Genomic DNA, 17,016 nt, shown 5'->3' with positions numbered 1-17,016 from the left:
AGAAGATGGAATGAACTCCAATGTTCTTGGATAGGCAGAATTAAGATTGTCAAAATGACTATACTACCAAAAGCACTATACAGATTCAATGCAATTCCCATCAAAATTCCAATGACATTCTTCATATAAATAGAAAAAACTTTCAAGAAATTCATTTGGAAAAGTACCAGAATAGCCAAAGCAATCTTCAGTGAGTAAAATGAAGGAGGAGGCATCACAATACCAAGCTTTAAATTATACTGCAAAGCTATAGTAATAAAAACAGCACTGTATTGGCACCAAAATGGACAAGAACAACAATGGAACAAGAATAGAAGACACAGACAGACCCACATAAATACAGTTATATCATACTAGACAAAGGCACCAAAAACATACACTGGAGAAAAGATAGCCTCTTTGACAAATGGTGCTGGGAAAACTGGAAATCCATATGTAATAGAATGAAATTAACTCATATCTCTCATCCTGGAATCAACTCAAAGTGGATCAAAGTCCTAAGAATTAGACCAGAAACCCTACACATACTAAAAGAAAATGTAGGCCCAACACTTAAACATATTGGCTCAGGAACTGATTTCCTTAACAAGAATCCTAAAGCACAGGAAATAAAATTAAAAAAGAATATTTCTCTAATTGACGGAGATGTTGAACATTTTTTCATATATTTGTTTTGTTTGTTTTTTTTCGTATTAAAAATATTTTTTACTGACGGAAGCTGATCAGTTCTCTTAGAAGGGACACAGAGGCACACAATATATTCTTTAAAAAATAAAATTACAAGTTAAAATGGAAGTATTTTAGTCTTTAATATAAAAAATTCACATGAAATTGGTCTTCTAGCAAGTTTCTGTTTGAGTTATGGACCCAGACAAGACAGGGCTCGGGGCTCTGCTGGCTTAGGACGGATGTACCTCACCTGTCAGCCACCAAGGCAATATTTTCCCCTTTAAAACATTTTATATCATATTATCTCATGTCTGTTAACACAGCAAAGTCCAGCGCTAACACTGGATGAGAAGAGAATACTAATCCTCATACATCTGGAGCTGACTCTGGTGAGCTCCTGGCTATAATTTCACATCTGCCCAGGCTTTAGGAAAGCAGGTGGGTAGGTGGCATCTACACGCAGGTGCTCTACCTGATCTCCCGCGTGAAGAGTCTCCGGCACCCAGCTGCCGTCTGCACCTTTACAGAGGCCTTTTTCTGTGTTATCGTAATTCCATACTTACATACAATGAGGCCTCACTGCTTACAAATGGAAATATTTCTTGGACATGAAATTGGTTAAATGAAAATAGTAATGTTTTAAAAATAAACTTTCAATTTCTGCTCCACTTTGTTGCCTGTGAGGATCACAGTCCTCTCTGGTTCTGAGGTGAAGTCAGATTGGTGTCTGCCTTCCGCCCTCCGAGTAGATGAGGAGTCTGCTGCCAAGATAACAATAAATACTCCGCTGACTTAGTTTTCTTCAGTGACTGAAAAGGTATTCTTTTGATCTGGCTCTTCTGAGACTTCTAAGTTGCTCTGGCACTGCTGTCCTGATTCTCACCGCTGATGGGCAACAGCGTGCTCAGCTCCAGATCGGTGACCACCTGCCGAGACTCTGCCAGCAACCGCTGAAGCTTACTTGTAGGTGAAAAGTCTTCCTTTTTGCTAGATGATGCTGCATCTTTGTTGGTTAACAAACCCTTGGATGAATTACTTTTATCAGGAGGGGCCTCTGTCTCATCCTCTTTTAGGGCAGATTTTGAAGAACTCAAACAGTGGGGATGCTGGATGGCAAGCAGCTCACTCGCCGAGGAGTTGTATTTTGTTGCACCGACACTTTCCTGAACAAGTGCACACAGATTTGTGGTGAGCAATTCTTTGCATTTTAGAAGACTCGAAGATGCTCATCCACTCCACGTCAGACATGTGGCCTGGGGCTTCGATTATGAAGTTACTCGGGTGGCAGCGCTTGGACTCCCACTCCCACAAGTCGCTGTCATTCTGACGGCCTTCATTCCTGGGGCAGCATGAGATCTCAGCCCTTTCTGTCGGGTCATGGCAGTCCGCAGCCAGCTTTCCAGGTGGGTTTGAATCAGAACGGCCGGCCAGGCCAGGTAGACACTGACATCATGCCACTGCTTTTCATCAGGTAAAGATGCAGAAGTTTCTAAGAACTGCTTCTCTTCATTCTGAAACCTGGATGCCAGGGCCTTCGATTCCTCAATCTTTGAGTCATATATCTGTATTAATTCCTGAGAATTCTCCACATTGAAGTTAAGAAACTGCAGATTGCTCTGTTATTTTACATAAATCTGTCTCAAATTATGCAGAATTTGTACGTTCTTGCTTTGACTTTGTGGTATCCAGTAACTCATCTTTCCTCTTTTCTCTCTCTACAGTAAAAACCAATTCGTAGTGCAGGCAACTTTTCTCTTGCTTAAGGCGAATGATCTCTTCTCGCTCTTCGTTATTTTCTGTTGTCTTTTCGGTTAGGTCCTCTCTTAGTTTATTGACTTCAATCTTCAAGTGTCTTCAGTTTCTGCTTATAATCTTGCTTTTCTTTCACAATACAATTCTCCACCTTCTTAGCATCACGTAAAGCATGCTCTAACAATTTAAATTTACCCAAACAATCTGCAATGTGATTGACTGCCTCAATAATATCTCTGTCCTTAAGATTTATCATTGTAGTGAGAGCCTGTTCTCTAGCTTGTAATTGTCCTATCTGAGCAGAAAGTTCCACTAATGTGTTGCCGAGATTTTCGTTTCTAGGCTCAAGATCGTCAGAGAGGAGGGAAGGATGTGTTGCCTTTTGAGCCATCTCCTGAAGCTGCAGTTGAGTCTTCTGAAGAACTATTTGGCATTCAGTTTGATTGGACTCAAGGACTTTTACCTTCTTTGTGAGTGACTTTGATTATTTCAGTTCTTTTCTGTAGTTCGCCTTCTAATTTGCTGCAACACTTTCTGCCCATCCTCTTCTCATGAAAGAAGCTGTCTTTGATGCACAGCCACCATATCATTGAGCTCTTTATCTCCATCTTTTAATTCTCCAGTGAGCACCTGTAGCTCCTTCCGTTGTTTCTCAATAGTGGAATTCTCAACTTCTCACCCGATGTTCTGGCGCCGGGCGAAGAAGTTCGCCGAAGGGATCACGTGTGTCGCCTCCCCTGCAGAGAGTCGGTGCGGGTGTGTCACCATAGGTGCGCCTGGCCTGAGCGGCGGGGGTGGCTCGGTCCCGCGCCCCACTGCCCCCGGGGTCATATATTTGTTGATTGATCGTATTTCTTCTGTCAAGGTCTGTTCAATTCCTTAGCCCATTTATTGACTGGGTTATTCATTTTTATGGTATTCAGTTTGTGAGTTCTTTATATATCCTGGAGATTAATGCTCTATCTGAGGTGCGTGTGGTAAAGATTTTCTCCCATTCTGTAGGCTCTCTTCACACGTTATTATTTCTTTTGCTGAGAAGCAGCTTTTAGTTTGATTCCATCCCATTTATTGATTCTTGATTTTACTTCTTGTGCTTTAGGAGTCTTGTTAGCAATTAGAGAAATGCAAATCAAAACTACACTGAGATTTCACCTCACCCTAGTCAGAATGGCAATTATCAAGAATACAAGCAATAGTAAATGTTGATAAGGATGTGGGGGAAAAGGTACACTCATACATTGCTGTTGGGACTGCAAATTGGTGCAACCACTCTGGAAAGCAGTATGGAGATTCCTCAGAAAACTCGGAATGGAACCACCATTTGACCCAGTTATCCCACTCCTCAGTCAATACCCAAAGGACTTAAAATCAGCATACTACAGTGATAAGCCACATCAGTGTTTATAGCAGCTCAATTCATAATAGCCAAACTATGGAACCAACCTAGATGCCCTTCAATAGATGAATGAATAAATAAATTGTGATATATGTATATATGGGAATATTACTCAGCCTTAAAGAAGAATAAAATTATGGCATTTGCCAGTAAATGGATGGAACTGGAGAATATCAGGCTAAGTGAAATAAGCCAATCCAAAAGAACCAAAGTCCAAATGTTTTCTCTGATACATGGATGCTAATTCACAATGGGGGTGGGGCTAGGGGAAAATAGAGGTACTTTGGATTAGACAGAGGGAAGTGAAGGGAAGGGAGGGGGCCAGGGGGTAGGAACGATAGTAGGCTGAATTGGACATTATTACCCTATGTCATATGATTATACAACCTGTGTAATCAACATCATGTATAGCCAGAAGAATGAGATGTTATACTCCATGTATGTATGATGTGTCGAAATACATTTTACTGTCATGTATAACTAATTAGAACAAATAAAAAGAAAAAACCTCTACAAAAAAAAATAAATAAACGGGACGGTATCAAATTAAAAAACTTCTTGACAGCAAAGGAAACAAGAGTGTTTTAGTCAGCTCTTTCCTGCTCTGACTAAAAGATCTAACCAGAACAATTTTAAAGGAGGAAAAGTTTATTTGAGGGCTCATGGTTTCAGAGGTCTTAGTCCATAGAAGACTGGCTCCTTGCCTTGGGGCTCGAGGTGAGGCAGAACATCAGTTCACATGATGATCAGAAAACAGAGAAAGAATCTCCACAGCCCAGATACAAATATATACCCGAAGCCACGCCCCAATTGCCATCTCTTCCAGCCACACCCTACCACTTGGATTATCACTCAGTTAATCCCTATCCAGGGATTAATTAACTGATTGGGTTAATACTGTTACAACCCAATCATTTTTCTTCTGAACCTTGTTGCATTGTCTCACACATGAGCTTTTGGGGGACACCTCACATTCAAACCATAACACAAGAGTGTGAAGAAAGAACCTACACAATGGGAGAAAATCTTTGCCACCTGCACCTTAGTTAGGGCATTAATTTCCAGGAAATACAAAGAACTCAAGAAACTTAACACCAAAAAAAAAAAAAAAAAACAGATGACCCAATCAATAAATGGGAAAAAGAAATGAACAATCCTCAAAAGAAGAAATATGCATGGACAACAAATATATGAAAATATCTCTAGCAATTAGAGAAATGCAAATCAAAACTACCCTTGAGATTTTTATCTTACTCCAGTCAAAATGGCAACTATGAAGAATACAAGCAACAATTTTGGTGAGGATGTAAGGAAAAGGGTATGCACATACATTATTGATAGCATTGCAAATTGTTGCAACCACTCTGGAAAACAGAGATTCCTCAAAAAACTAGGAATGGAACCACCATTTGACCCAGTTATCCCACTCCTTGGCATATATCCAAAGGACTTAAAAATCAGCATACTACTGTGATGCAGCTACATCAATGTTTACAGCAGGCAATTTACAAATGCTTAAGCTATGGAACCAACCTATATGCCCATGAACTGTGAATGGTTAAAGAAATTATGGTTTATATACACAGTGTCATATTACTCAACCATAAAGAAGAATGACCTTATGAAATTTGCTAGTAAATGAATGTGTCTAGAGGCTATCATTCTAAGTACAATAGGCCAATCTCCCCAAAAACATCAAAGGTTGAATGTTTTTGTTGATATGTGGAAGCTAAACCACAATAATTGGGGGAGGGGATAAGTTCAGTAGGTTAGACAAAGGGGAATGGAGGGAAGGGAGGGTAGGCATGGGAAAGACAGTGGAATGAATCTGACATAATTTTTCTATGTACATATATGAGAAAACCTAAGTGAATCCCACCATTTTGTACATCAATAAAAAAAGATGAAAGACAACAAGTGCTGGATGTACAGAGAAGGGAACTCTTATACACAGTTAGTGGGAATGTCAATTAGTACTTCTGTTATGGAAAATGAATTGAAGTTTTCTCAAAAAATTAAAAATAGAATCACTGTATGATCCAGCAATCCCACTTATGGATAGGTATCCAAAGGAAATGAAATTAATATGAAGGAATATCCACAAGTCCATATTCATTGCAGCACTGGTCACAATTGTCAAGGCACATACTTAATCAACCTACGTGTCCATCAGTTGATGAATGGATTAAGAAAATGTGGTATATATACACAATGGAATACTATCTGGACTTTAAAAAGGAAGAAATTCTTTCATTTGCATTGATGGAGGAACCTTGAGAATACTGTGCTAAGTGAAATAAGCCAGGCACAAAAAAAATAAATAAATACCACATGATCTCACATCTGGAATCTAAAAGAAGTCAAACTCACTGAAGAAAACATTAGAATGTTGGCTACTTGAGGCTGCAAGGGAAACAACAGGGAATAGGAAGTTGTTGGTCAAAAGTACAGAAGTTCGGTTAGACAGGAATAAATTTTTGAGACCTGTTGTACAACAGTGACTATAATCAATAACATATAGTATATTTGAAAATAGGTGAGAGTAAATTACAAATGTCTATCACAAAAAAGTAAATGAAGCCATACATGTTAATCAACATACATTCCACATTGCCTACGTATATCCGCCTAGCAGACACACTAAGCATACAAACAATAGTACATGGTAGGAACAGCTGCATACATGTGTGAAGAAGTAAAAAAGGATAAATGGGAAAAATACACATGGAGCTCATATGACGGTAACATCAGGGAGGCCAGGGGAGTGGGATCATTAAAGACATACAGAGTTTGAGTCTATCTACAGTACGTTGTTTCTCAATGTAGGTTGAAGAGTAACGTGCGTACTTATTCTATTTAGTTTTCTGTACCTGAAATGTATTATAAGTTCTAAAAGATCCTTTCTAGAAACCAATCATTTGAGGATGGTTGAAGGAACAATATTGTTAGCATATGATTGCTATTTTCAAATATTTGAAGGAACATCATGTACGAGGAAAAAAGATTTTCTTGCCAACATATGGACAAGCTCTTGTTCAGCATAAGCCATGTGCATATTACTATTATTGTTTCAGTGGACAAATGGGGGGAAATTCCAAGGAGCAGGGTAGAAGCTTGCTCTGGGCTTCGTGTGAGAGGTGTTTCGCATGCAGAGGTGGCGGGATGTGGAGCTGAGGACTGTCTGGAGCCAGCCTCCCTCTTCAGATCTTGTCTCTGCTCCTCCTAGCTAGTATGATTTGGGGTAAATTATTTAACCTCTCTGTACCTACTGCCCAGACTGGAAAATAGGAATAACATTGGTGCCTGTCCTCACAGGGCTATGTTGAGGGTTACATGATTATTTTAAATGTGCTTAGAACATGCCTGGTACTTAGCAAGTACTATTAAGTGTCTGTAAAGTAAATTAAATAAATATTCTGGCAGATAAAGGGCCTTCCTTATAAAGCAACAAACTCTTCAAGGCCTCATGTAAAGAATGCATAAATCTCTTCTAAGGAAGGTGAGGAGGTATCCTTCCCTTTTGGTCTAAATGAGTAACTCTTAAATTTCAATCTGCATGCAAATCACACTAAAATCTTGATAAAATGCATGTTCTGAGTCAGTACGCCTGGGGTGGGGCCCCAGAGTATTGATTTTTAACAGGGGAACTGATGCTGTAGGGATCCTGGGCTCCAGCCCTGCAGTAGCAAAGCTCTAGAGGGATTTTTCCTATTGCCATAAACCTTAATGTCAAAGATGTTTAGTTCTTATTTCTCATGGATCATCATTTTGCCATGAATTCTAAATGTATGTCCTTTTCAAAATCAATTTTTAGCCCTTCACTTAACTAATAATAACTGAAATACTAAATGGATTCAGAATTTACTAAAGTCTTGAGAGATTTTTTTTATATAAATGTGTATCTTTTCAGAATGCACATAGATTTTAAATGTAATTCTGCTTCTTGTCGTTTGAATTTTCTTAAGAGAAACACTTTTTAGAGAAGTTAAAAATAGTAAAAATCTAGGGGAGGAAGTTCCTTTACTATTTTGAAATTCACATTAGTATCAACATTTGATATGACACAGAGAGATGGCACTGTAGGTTCCTAGTAGGATAGTGAGGAAAGAAAAATTAGTTGGGGGCAGGATAAATTGGAAAGAAGGAGAATGCCAAGGATTTAAGTGAAAAAGATAAAGTGATCATTAAAAAAGTTTGGAGGTATGGTTCTGAGTGATATTAATGAGAATACCAGAGAGCTTATCATTTTAGAATATGTTAATGCAACAGTAAGATGAAGAGGCAAATTGGCCTTCGGTATATCAGAAGGCCTGGTGGAGCACACTCTTCTCTGGTGGGGGTCAAGCCCATTTGATGCAGACGCAACTTACCTCCAGGTCCAATCTGGAATACAACTAATATGACTATATTCTGAAACAGATCTTTGACACCATGATCCAGAACAGAAGCCCAGAGAACAGTCTGCTACCTAGGGCTGGTTGAAGTGGGAAGTTCTGGTGATTTGGTCTGAATTATTCTCCGTGCTCTTTCCTTCAGAGACTCTCACAGATACAGTTGACTTAGAGCCCAAGGGAACCCCTGGGGATTTCCTAGGACTGGCTGCACGTAGGCATTGGATCTGTGACTATGTGGCTTTGGCCACCGAGTGGCTCATTATTATGCAGTTATTGGAACTGATATCTGTGGCCTCTAGGAACACAATCTGCAAATGTCCCTCCATCTGCAATAGCCCTGAGTGGAGAGAAAGCAGAAAAGCAGTGGACAGGACATTTCATTCTTTCACTACTGTACTGTTCAAGGTCAAAGCAGAAATTTTCCAGGCTCTATCATTTGTTTTTTACAGGAGGGTATAGGAGAAGTCAGAGAGAGAGAAGGGGCAGAAATTCAAGCAGATAATCTAGAATTTTCTTTAAAATATGTTACTCCAAGTTTTAGTATTTTACTCACCACGACTGCACAGAGGTTGTATTTGGGATGCTTCCGGAAAACTGGACAAATATAAGGAGTGAGGTCCAAGTTAGTGAGTGGGTAATGAATATCGGTTCTCAGTTTCCTCTTCAGTGTACCCTGAATGTCAAACCTGGAGAAATAACAAGTGTGTTAAATATAAAGTGTGTGAAGCACACATGAATGGAGTCTGCATATCTTGACAAATTCCAAGTACAGATAAAAGTAATTTATTAGAAAGATTAGCTGGCACAGACCTATACATAAATATCTTCCTTCTTATATAACTGTATTTGGAAACACCACATCCACAAGTTTCACCAACAGTGAGGCTGGTGTGAGCCAGGAGTTGGAACCAGAAGTGAAACAGTGTAGATTTGAGCTAAACTGAACCTAGTGGGGGCAAAGAACCAAAGCTAGGTTTAGCAAAGGGGAACAGAGATTCCACGGGACACCTCCTGAGTACTTTGCTCCAGCAGATGTTAGCCATCCTAACCCATGCCTTATCTTGATTTCAGCACATGTTGTCTTGCCAGTGTCCTAACTTGAAGCTCTGAGGTCCTAATACAATGTTTCAATAAGAAAGTGTGAAAATCTCTCACATTCTGGACTGTTATATAGATTAGAAGTTTCTAAAGCTGGGCTCATATCTGAATCACTCAAGAGCTTTAAAAAGAAAATCATCATGATCATTTCAGAAAAATAGTTGATTAAGGCCTGAAGTAGGGGGATTACTAAAGAAGGCTGAGTCTTCTTGTGCCAGAAAGCAAGAAACCTTGTTCAGAAAAACTAAGAGAATACCATAGGACCCAGGAATCTCATGAATAGGTGCCATTCCAAGAGAAATGAAGATTTATGTCCACAAAAAACCTCTATGCTAGAGTTTATAACAGCTTTATTCACAATTGCCAAAAATTGGAAATAACTCAAATGTCCACCAGCTGGTTAACGGATAAAAGCTGTTTATTCTTTCATAAAAGTAACAATGCACAGAAATAAGGATCTACTAATACATGCAACATCATGGGCTAATCTCAAAAGCATTATGCTAAGTGAAATAAGCCAGACTCAAAAGGTTACACAGAGTATGACATAGGTCATTCTGGAAAAAAGCAAAACTGCAGAGATGGAAATCAAATCAGCAGTTTCTAGGGACTTAGGGTTGGGGAAGCGGGTAGTGGAAAAGGACCATAAGAAAACTTCTCAGGGTGATGGAATTCATCTATACATTAATTGTAGTGGTTATACTACGTATACATTTGTCAAATTTCATAGATGTGTACATCTAAAAAGGATAAATTGTAAGCAAAACTTAATAAATATAAACAGAAAAATTAATAGGGTCATAGGAATGGGCTTAAGGGGGCTCCCACTGGCCAATTTTGAACAATTTAAACACCAAAGACAAGAGACTTCTGGTTTATAATTACACATGCAAGAAACTTGAAAGTTACCACTCTTCCAAAACTATAAGTTGTTGAACAAACAGAATATCAACTCTTCTAAGATCTGTGAGAGAAGTAAGGTGGCAGAACAAACTGGTATCCCCAAAAATCAGAGGGAGAGGGATAGAGAATCACAACTTACCAAAGCAGAAACTGATCAGTAGAAACCATTGAGGGAACCGTTTGTGGTAGGAAAACCAAATCATAATTGGAGAAGTGCTGGAGATTCATGCAAACAAGTCTGAGAATTAAAATCTCTATAGGACTCAGTCATAAAGGGTTCCACACTTATGTACGTTTTGCCTCCAGGCACCCAAAAAAAAATTCTCACAGTAAATATCAGAGGAAAATTTCCTCCTGACCCTGGTGGGGAGAAAGGGAAGGAGCCATTTTGAAATATGCCAGGAGCACTATGATCTTAATAGGGTCTGCCCTCAGGAGAAACCAGTTAACCAGAGCATAGCCTGTTAGGGTTTCTCTGAGCCTAACTGAGCTGTGGGGAAGGAATATCCAACTCCAGCCTGTTCTGACCATCCTCCTCCCTAAAGGAGAAGAAAAAAACTTAGAGGCACTTGTGAGTTCAATCGGGAGGCACAGACTCATTAAAAGACCTAATCATAGAATTGAACAGGTCCCTCTCCCCAATACCTCACCACCACATTACTAAAGACCTACTTATAGCTGTTCCTTTTGTGCAGTACATCCTGTTAACTATCAAGAAAAAAAATTATAAGGCATACTAAAAGTTGAAAAGCACAGTTTAAAGAACATCAGAATCAGGAATAGCAGGGGTGTACAATGATCAAACTGAAAATTTAAAATTGGTTAATATCCTAAGGGCTCTGAGGGATAAAGCAGACACCAGGTGGTATCAGATGCTTCACAAAGCCCTCACCTGCTGTTATGGTTGGATACGAGGTGTCCCCTGAAGCTCCTGTGTTAATGCAGGAGGTGAAATTATTAGACGATGAGAGCTGTAACCTAATCAGTAGGTTAATGCATTTATTGGATTGGTAATTTGGTAATTTTTTTTCAGTGCTGGGGATTGAACCCAAGCCCTCACACATGCCAGGCAAATGCTGTACCACTGGACCACATCCCCCGATGGACTGATAATTTGATGAACTACTGGGTGGCAACCATATGCAGGTGAGGTGTGGCCAGAGGAAGTGGGTCGCTGGTGGCATGCCTGGGGCAGCACATATTTTGTCCCCGGCTCTCATGCTGCTTCCAAATTGCCATGTGGTGAACAGCTTTCCTCCATCATGCCTTGCTGCTGCCTCACCTCAAGCCCAGAGCACAGGAATCCGCCAACTGCAGGCTGAACCTCTGAAACCATGAGCCCAAACTTAAACTCTCTCTCCTCTAAGTTGTTCTTCTTGCCTGGTATTTTGGTCACAGAGACAAAAAGCTGACTGACAACACCTGTCTCATTGCTCATCATCACGCCTTTCTGTTCCATCCTCACACTTACCTAACAGACATAGCAACGTGCCTCGGCATGTATGAGCCCCTTCTCTACCTGGAAAACTCATTCTTCAACCTTCACTCTCACATACTCATTATTTTTTGTTTGTTTGTTTCATTTGGAAAAATAAGAGACTCAGAATAGCCAATACATACTCATTCTCATGTTTGTTTTTCTGTAAAATTTCTATTCCAAGTTGGTCTGAAGATTTCACTGGATATTTGAATCAGGCATCAACTTTTCCTTCTAAGAAGAAGCTTCACTGATCTAAATATATTCTATTTCAACAATCATTGCATAACCCCCAAATTGACAGGAACATGTGTCTTGTAAAACTGTTTCAACTTCTTGTATCCTTTTCATTCTTTAAATCTGCCACAACAAAGCATTTGAAAATGCATGCCTTTCACAAAGATACACAAGTGGACAATAAGTGCATAGAAAAATGCTCAAGAGCATTAGTCATTAATGTTCAACAAGATACTAAGATGAGGGCAGTTGTTAAAAACAACAAAGTGGAAAGTAACAAGCGGTGGTGAGGACCCTTGTACCTCCCCAAGGGAATGAAAGATGATACAGCCACTATGGAAAAGAGTTTGGCAATTATCATAGGACCTATCAAGTCCACTCCTAGATATAAACCTAGAGGAACTGAGGAAGACTCAAGCAGATCCTTTTTAAAATACATTAGGATAGTACTAAAGAAGATTTGAAAGAAAAATCAGGAAAACAATGAAAAGTAATACAAGAAACCATGTTATCATAAAAAACTGATAAAAGCATTCTGTATTTGCAATTTTATGGGCTAAATAACTACAGTGAATTTCCAGTAAAACGACTAAAACAGCTGGGTATAAAACAGAAGCATGAGATTTTCCACCCGCCCCCCCTTCCGGGCTCCTGCTAAGCTAGGCCGCCCCGTGTCCCTCCAGTCGCCATCGTGATTATCTACCCGGACCTCATCAGCCATGATGAGATGTTCTCCGACATTTACAAGATCCGGGAGATCGCCGGCGGGCTCTGCCTGGAGGTGGAGGGCAAGAGGTCCCTAGGACAAAAGGTAACATTGATGACTCGCTCATTGGTGGAAATGCCTCCGCTGAAGGATCCGAGGGCGAAGGTACCGAAAGCACAGTAATCACTGGTGTTGACATTGTCATGAACCATCACTTGCAGGAAACCAGCTTCACAAAAGAAGCACATCAAAGATTACATGAAATTGATCAAAGGCAAACTTGAAGAACCAGAGAGAGTAAAACCTTTCATGAGAGGGGTTGCAGAACAAATCAAGCACATCCTTGCTAATTTCAAAAACTACCAATTCTTTATTGGTGAAAACAAGAATCCAGATGGCATGGTCGCTCTCCTGGACTACGGTGAGGATGGTGTGACCCATATATGATTTTCTTTAAACATGGTTTAGAAATGGAAAAATGTTAACAAATCTGGCAGTTACTTTGAATTTATCATCTGTCATCATAACTGGCTGCTGCTTGTCATCCACACAACACCAGGACTTAAGAGGAATGGAACTGATATCATCTTGAGCACATTTATTTTGACTGTGATTTATTTGGAATGGAGGCACTGTTTTTTAAGAAAACATGTCATGTAAGTTGTCTAAAAATAAAGTGCATTTAAACTAAAAAAAAAAATAACTAAATAAAAGCATGAGTCAAATTTTGGATAGTCATGAAATTCAGACAAAAGAGATTCATAATGATAAAATATTTAATTCACCAAGCATTTGTAACAATTTAAAATTTTTGTGCTCTTATTAATGCAGTTTCATTTTTTTTAAACCCAAAGTGACAGAACTACAATAATTAGATAAGTCCATAATGTAACCAAACGGTATCAAACAGATACATTTATACTGGTGTTCATTGTAGCAATTTAAAATAGCTGAAAGGAGGAAACAACCCAAATGTCTGTCTATCGTTAGATGATAGATGAACAAGCTGTGGAATATACATGAATTGAATATTATTTGGTTATAATAGGAAGGAAATTCTGGTACATGCTGCAACAGGGATAAGCCTTGGAAGTATTACACTAAGTGCATATGCCAGGAAAAAAGCACAAATACTGTGTGACTCTGTTTATGTGGGTTCCTAGAACAGACAAAGTTATAGAGACAAGTAGGTGAGGGTTCCAAGGGACCAGGAGAGGGAGGACGCAGAGTAATTGCTTAGTGGTTACAGAGTTTCTGTTTGGAATAATGAAAAGTAGTGATTATTTTACAACACTGTGAATGCAATTATTGCCAAAAAATTGCACCCTTAAATTGCCACAATGGCAAAATTTATAGTATGTATTTATTGCCACAACTTTTAAAAAATTAACAATGTAATATACCAGATACCATTGGATTGTACATTTTAAATGGGTGAATTGTTGGCATGTGAATTATATCTCAATAAAGCTCTTCAAAAGTATCTGCCTATAAGCCAATTCCCTGGGAATTGAGAGGCTGAGGCAGGAGGATCACAAGTTCAAAGCCAGTCTCTGGAACTTAGGAAGACCTAAGCAACTTAGTGAGAACCTCTCTCAAAATAAAAAATAGAAAGACTGGGGATGTAGCTCAATGATAAAGTGACCCTGGGTTCAATCCCTAATACAGAAAAAAATTGCCTGCCCACAAAACGTCAAAATTCATACCTTTTTAAGTGAAAAATAATTATTTTTGGTGCTTTGGAAATACTGGCCCTCACAGCTGTTTCCTGCTTGGTTTCACAAAAAGAGCAATGAATTTGGTTGTTCCAGGTCAATGTGTCTTGTTGAAAAAAACATTGGAGACAGTCCTGTTGAGGAAGAAAAAGTATTTGGTGACCAGACTGGTAAACTGCATCCTGGGGTCTCTGTCTGTATTAGAACTTTTAAAGAGTCCTGGAACTGTGCTCCTCTGTGCTTTTATTCAAGTCAACAGTCCTGGAGATATCCGCATCACATGCTGCAGCCTAAAGAACTGTCGCTTTCTCACTTAGTTACTGAGATGGATTGAGGGCTCATCTCACTTATAATCAGCATCTTAACATTGGTGGTTTATTTCAGAGTCATATAGACTGCAATTTCCACTAATGAAGTCAGGCAGCTGCTTCATACTATTCTTCTCATCACTAAAATGACCTGATGACTGAAAAATGACCATATCTCAGGGTGCAGGTGTGGCAGCCCATAAAAACATCAGGGCAGAGATAAATAGACCCCATGTCCCCAAGAGATAACCTCACTGTGGCCAGGGCCCTGATTCTGCACACTCTTGACCTAAAGAGGAAGATGAGCACATGTTCTGTTTCCAGCAGAACAGCCAGCACCTCATTTAAAGAGTGTTTAGAATTTCTTTCAATCAATCTTTAGTTGTTTTATCTGAGAACAAAATCCAGTCCTGAATAAGTGACAGGATTCTGTTCTCTCATTTTGGTACGTGAAAGCTTTTAGCAGCCAGATGTGGTGGTGCATGGACTTGGGAGACTGAGGCAGGAGGATCTCAAGTTTGAGATCAGCCTCAGTAGTCCAGCAAGACCACCTCAAAATAAAAATAAAAAGGACTGAGGGTGTAGCTCAGTAATAGAGCATCCCTGGGTTCAATCCCCATTACTAAGAAAATAAATAAATAAAATGAAAAACTTTTAGCAATAGATGTGCATTCATAATTTAGGGAGAAAATATAAATTCATATTATTCTGCAAAGAATATTATTGCTCCCTACCTCCTATTATGCTCCTAACTTACCGCTTTCCCACATCTACTTCCCCTTCCTGACCCCCAGCCCCAATCAGCCCTACACTGTTCCACCCCATATTCATGCTTACACATTAACTTTTAGCACTAGAGTGAAGAAAATTAGAGAACTAAATTAAGGTACGTGAGTCCACTCTCTCTTCCCAATACATTTCACAGCTTTAGTCCAAAATATAACAGCCTAAGATAAAGTCCAAATCTTTAATATCTGGTTCCCAGTCTGAACCTACAGAGCTCTGGGGTGAAGGAGGGTCATAAGTTTTTGCAAGAAATGATAAATTCCTTATATATATTCCAGACCAACTCCATAAAGTAAAAAGTCCCACCTAACTTTACAATGTTACAATGAGACCGCTTTTCAAGTAAGTATGTTTAGAAATACAATCACTGCTGGTCATGGTGGCGTATGACTATAATCCCAGTGACTCAAGAGGCTAAGGAAGGAGGATTACAAATTCAAGGCCAACCACAGCAACTTAGGGAGGTCCTAAGCACCTTAGCAAGACCCTGTCTCCAAATAAAATATAAAAAAGCTGGGGATCATGACTCAGTGGTATAGAGCCCCTGCGTCCAATCCCTGGTACCAAAACAAAAAACAAAAAGCAAAACAAACAAAAAAACCTGAATTCACAGTAACTTTCAGCCGATATGTTGCTTTTCCAAAAAATGCTATTATCATGAACTTCCCTCCTTCCTTTATTTATTTTTTAAGTTGTAAAGTTGCTTTCTCATACTGAAAAATGTAGAAAATAGTTCTGAGAACATCGGGGCTGAGGGTAGAGCAGGACTGGCATACCTAGGAGTAGGCCAGGTACAGTGGCGGAGGCCATTAACCCCGGCTACTCAGGACATTGAGGCAGGTGGCTCGCTTGAGCCCAGGAGTTCAGAGGCCAGGCTGGGCAGTGCAGCAAGACACTGTCTTAAGAAAAGAAAAAGCACTTAGTAGTAAGGGACGCCTACCTGAAGGGAACATTCATATTCGGATGGAATGGGGAGGGAGAGGACAGTGAAGACTTCGTTCTTGTAGGTGCAGTTCTCACACTTCAAACATGTGATGCCGTAATTGAGCTGCCCTTCAAACAGCCGGGTGATGATGGATGTCTCATTGGCAATCATCTTCCTGCAGCATCTTTGAGCAGATCCTTTCTCATGTGATCTTCTTCGGTGGTACTGAATCAAGGAATACATTCCCTATATCAACTATTCATTATCAAGAAACATTTTTAGTAGAATAACTTTTTCCTATCAGAATGATATATTCCTACCACAAACCACTTCGTTTTGGATTCAGACAATAAGTAGAACAAGGCCTTCCTTGAGAGTATATGTCATTTGTGATTTTTGATGATTCTGTTTTTTCCCTTATTCGGTAAAGCTGAAGACTGAGGATACCCCAACCAATAAACTGACAGGCCCCCAATCTGACAGCCTTTGACTGGGATACAGGAATCTGGAGCTAATTTTTCCTGGCAAAAGGGTAAGTCAACTATTTCAGGAATGAAAGCTGATCTAGAAGTAAAATGAAGGAGTATAATCTTTCTTCTCTCCAGTCTTTTCTGCTTATGTTTCCTACCTTTTACTGCTTTCAGTTATAA

General features: G+C 39.5%; 1 protein-coding gene and 1 pseudogene across 1 annotated transcript in view; one reads left to right on the top strand and one right to left on the bottom strand.

The window, feature by feature from the left end:
• The window catches only part of Usp50 (ubiquitin specific peptidase 50), a 41,513-nt gene that overhangs the window by 20,949 nt on the left and 3,548 nt on the right, over positions 1 to 17,016 (bottom strand). Inside the window, exons 4-6 of the mRNA XM_047538854.1 lie at positions 16,382 to 16,591; positions 14,339 to 14,481; positions 8,765 to 8,897 (exon numbers count right to left, since the gene is read on the bottom strand). Of these exons, the coding sequence (XP_047394810.1) occupies positions 8,765 to 8,897; positions 14,339 to 14,481; positions 16,382 to 16,591 (486 nt within the window). The remainder of the gene's footprint in view (positions 1 to 8,764; positions 8,898 to 14,338; positions 14,482 to 16,381; positions 16,592 to 17,016) is intronic.
• Positions 12,073 to 13,117, top strand: LOC124973546 (translationally-controlled tumor protein-like; annotated as a pseudogene).

This window comes from Sciurus carolinensis, chromosome 2, assembly GCF_902686445.1.
Source record: "Sciurus carolinensis chromosome 2, mSciCar1.2, whole genome shotgun sequence".
NCBI classification, from domain to species: domain Eukaryota; kingdom Metazoa; phylum Chordata; class Mammalia; order Rodentia; family Sciuridae; genus Sciurus; species Sciurus carolinensis.
This window is presented reverse-complemented; position numbering and strand designations above follow the sequence as displayed.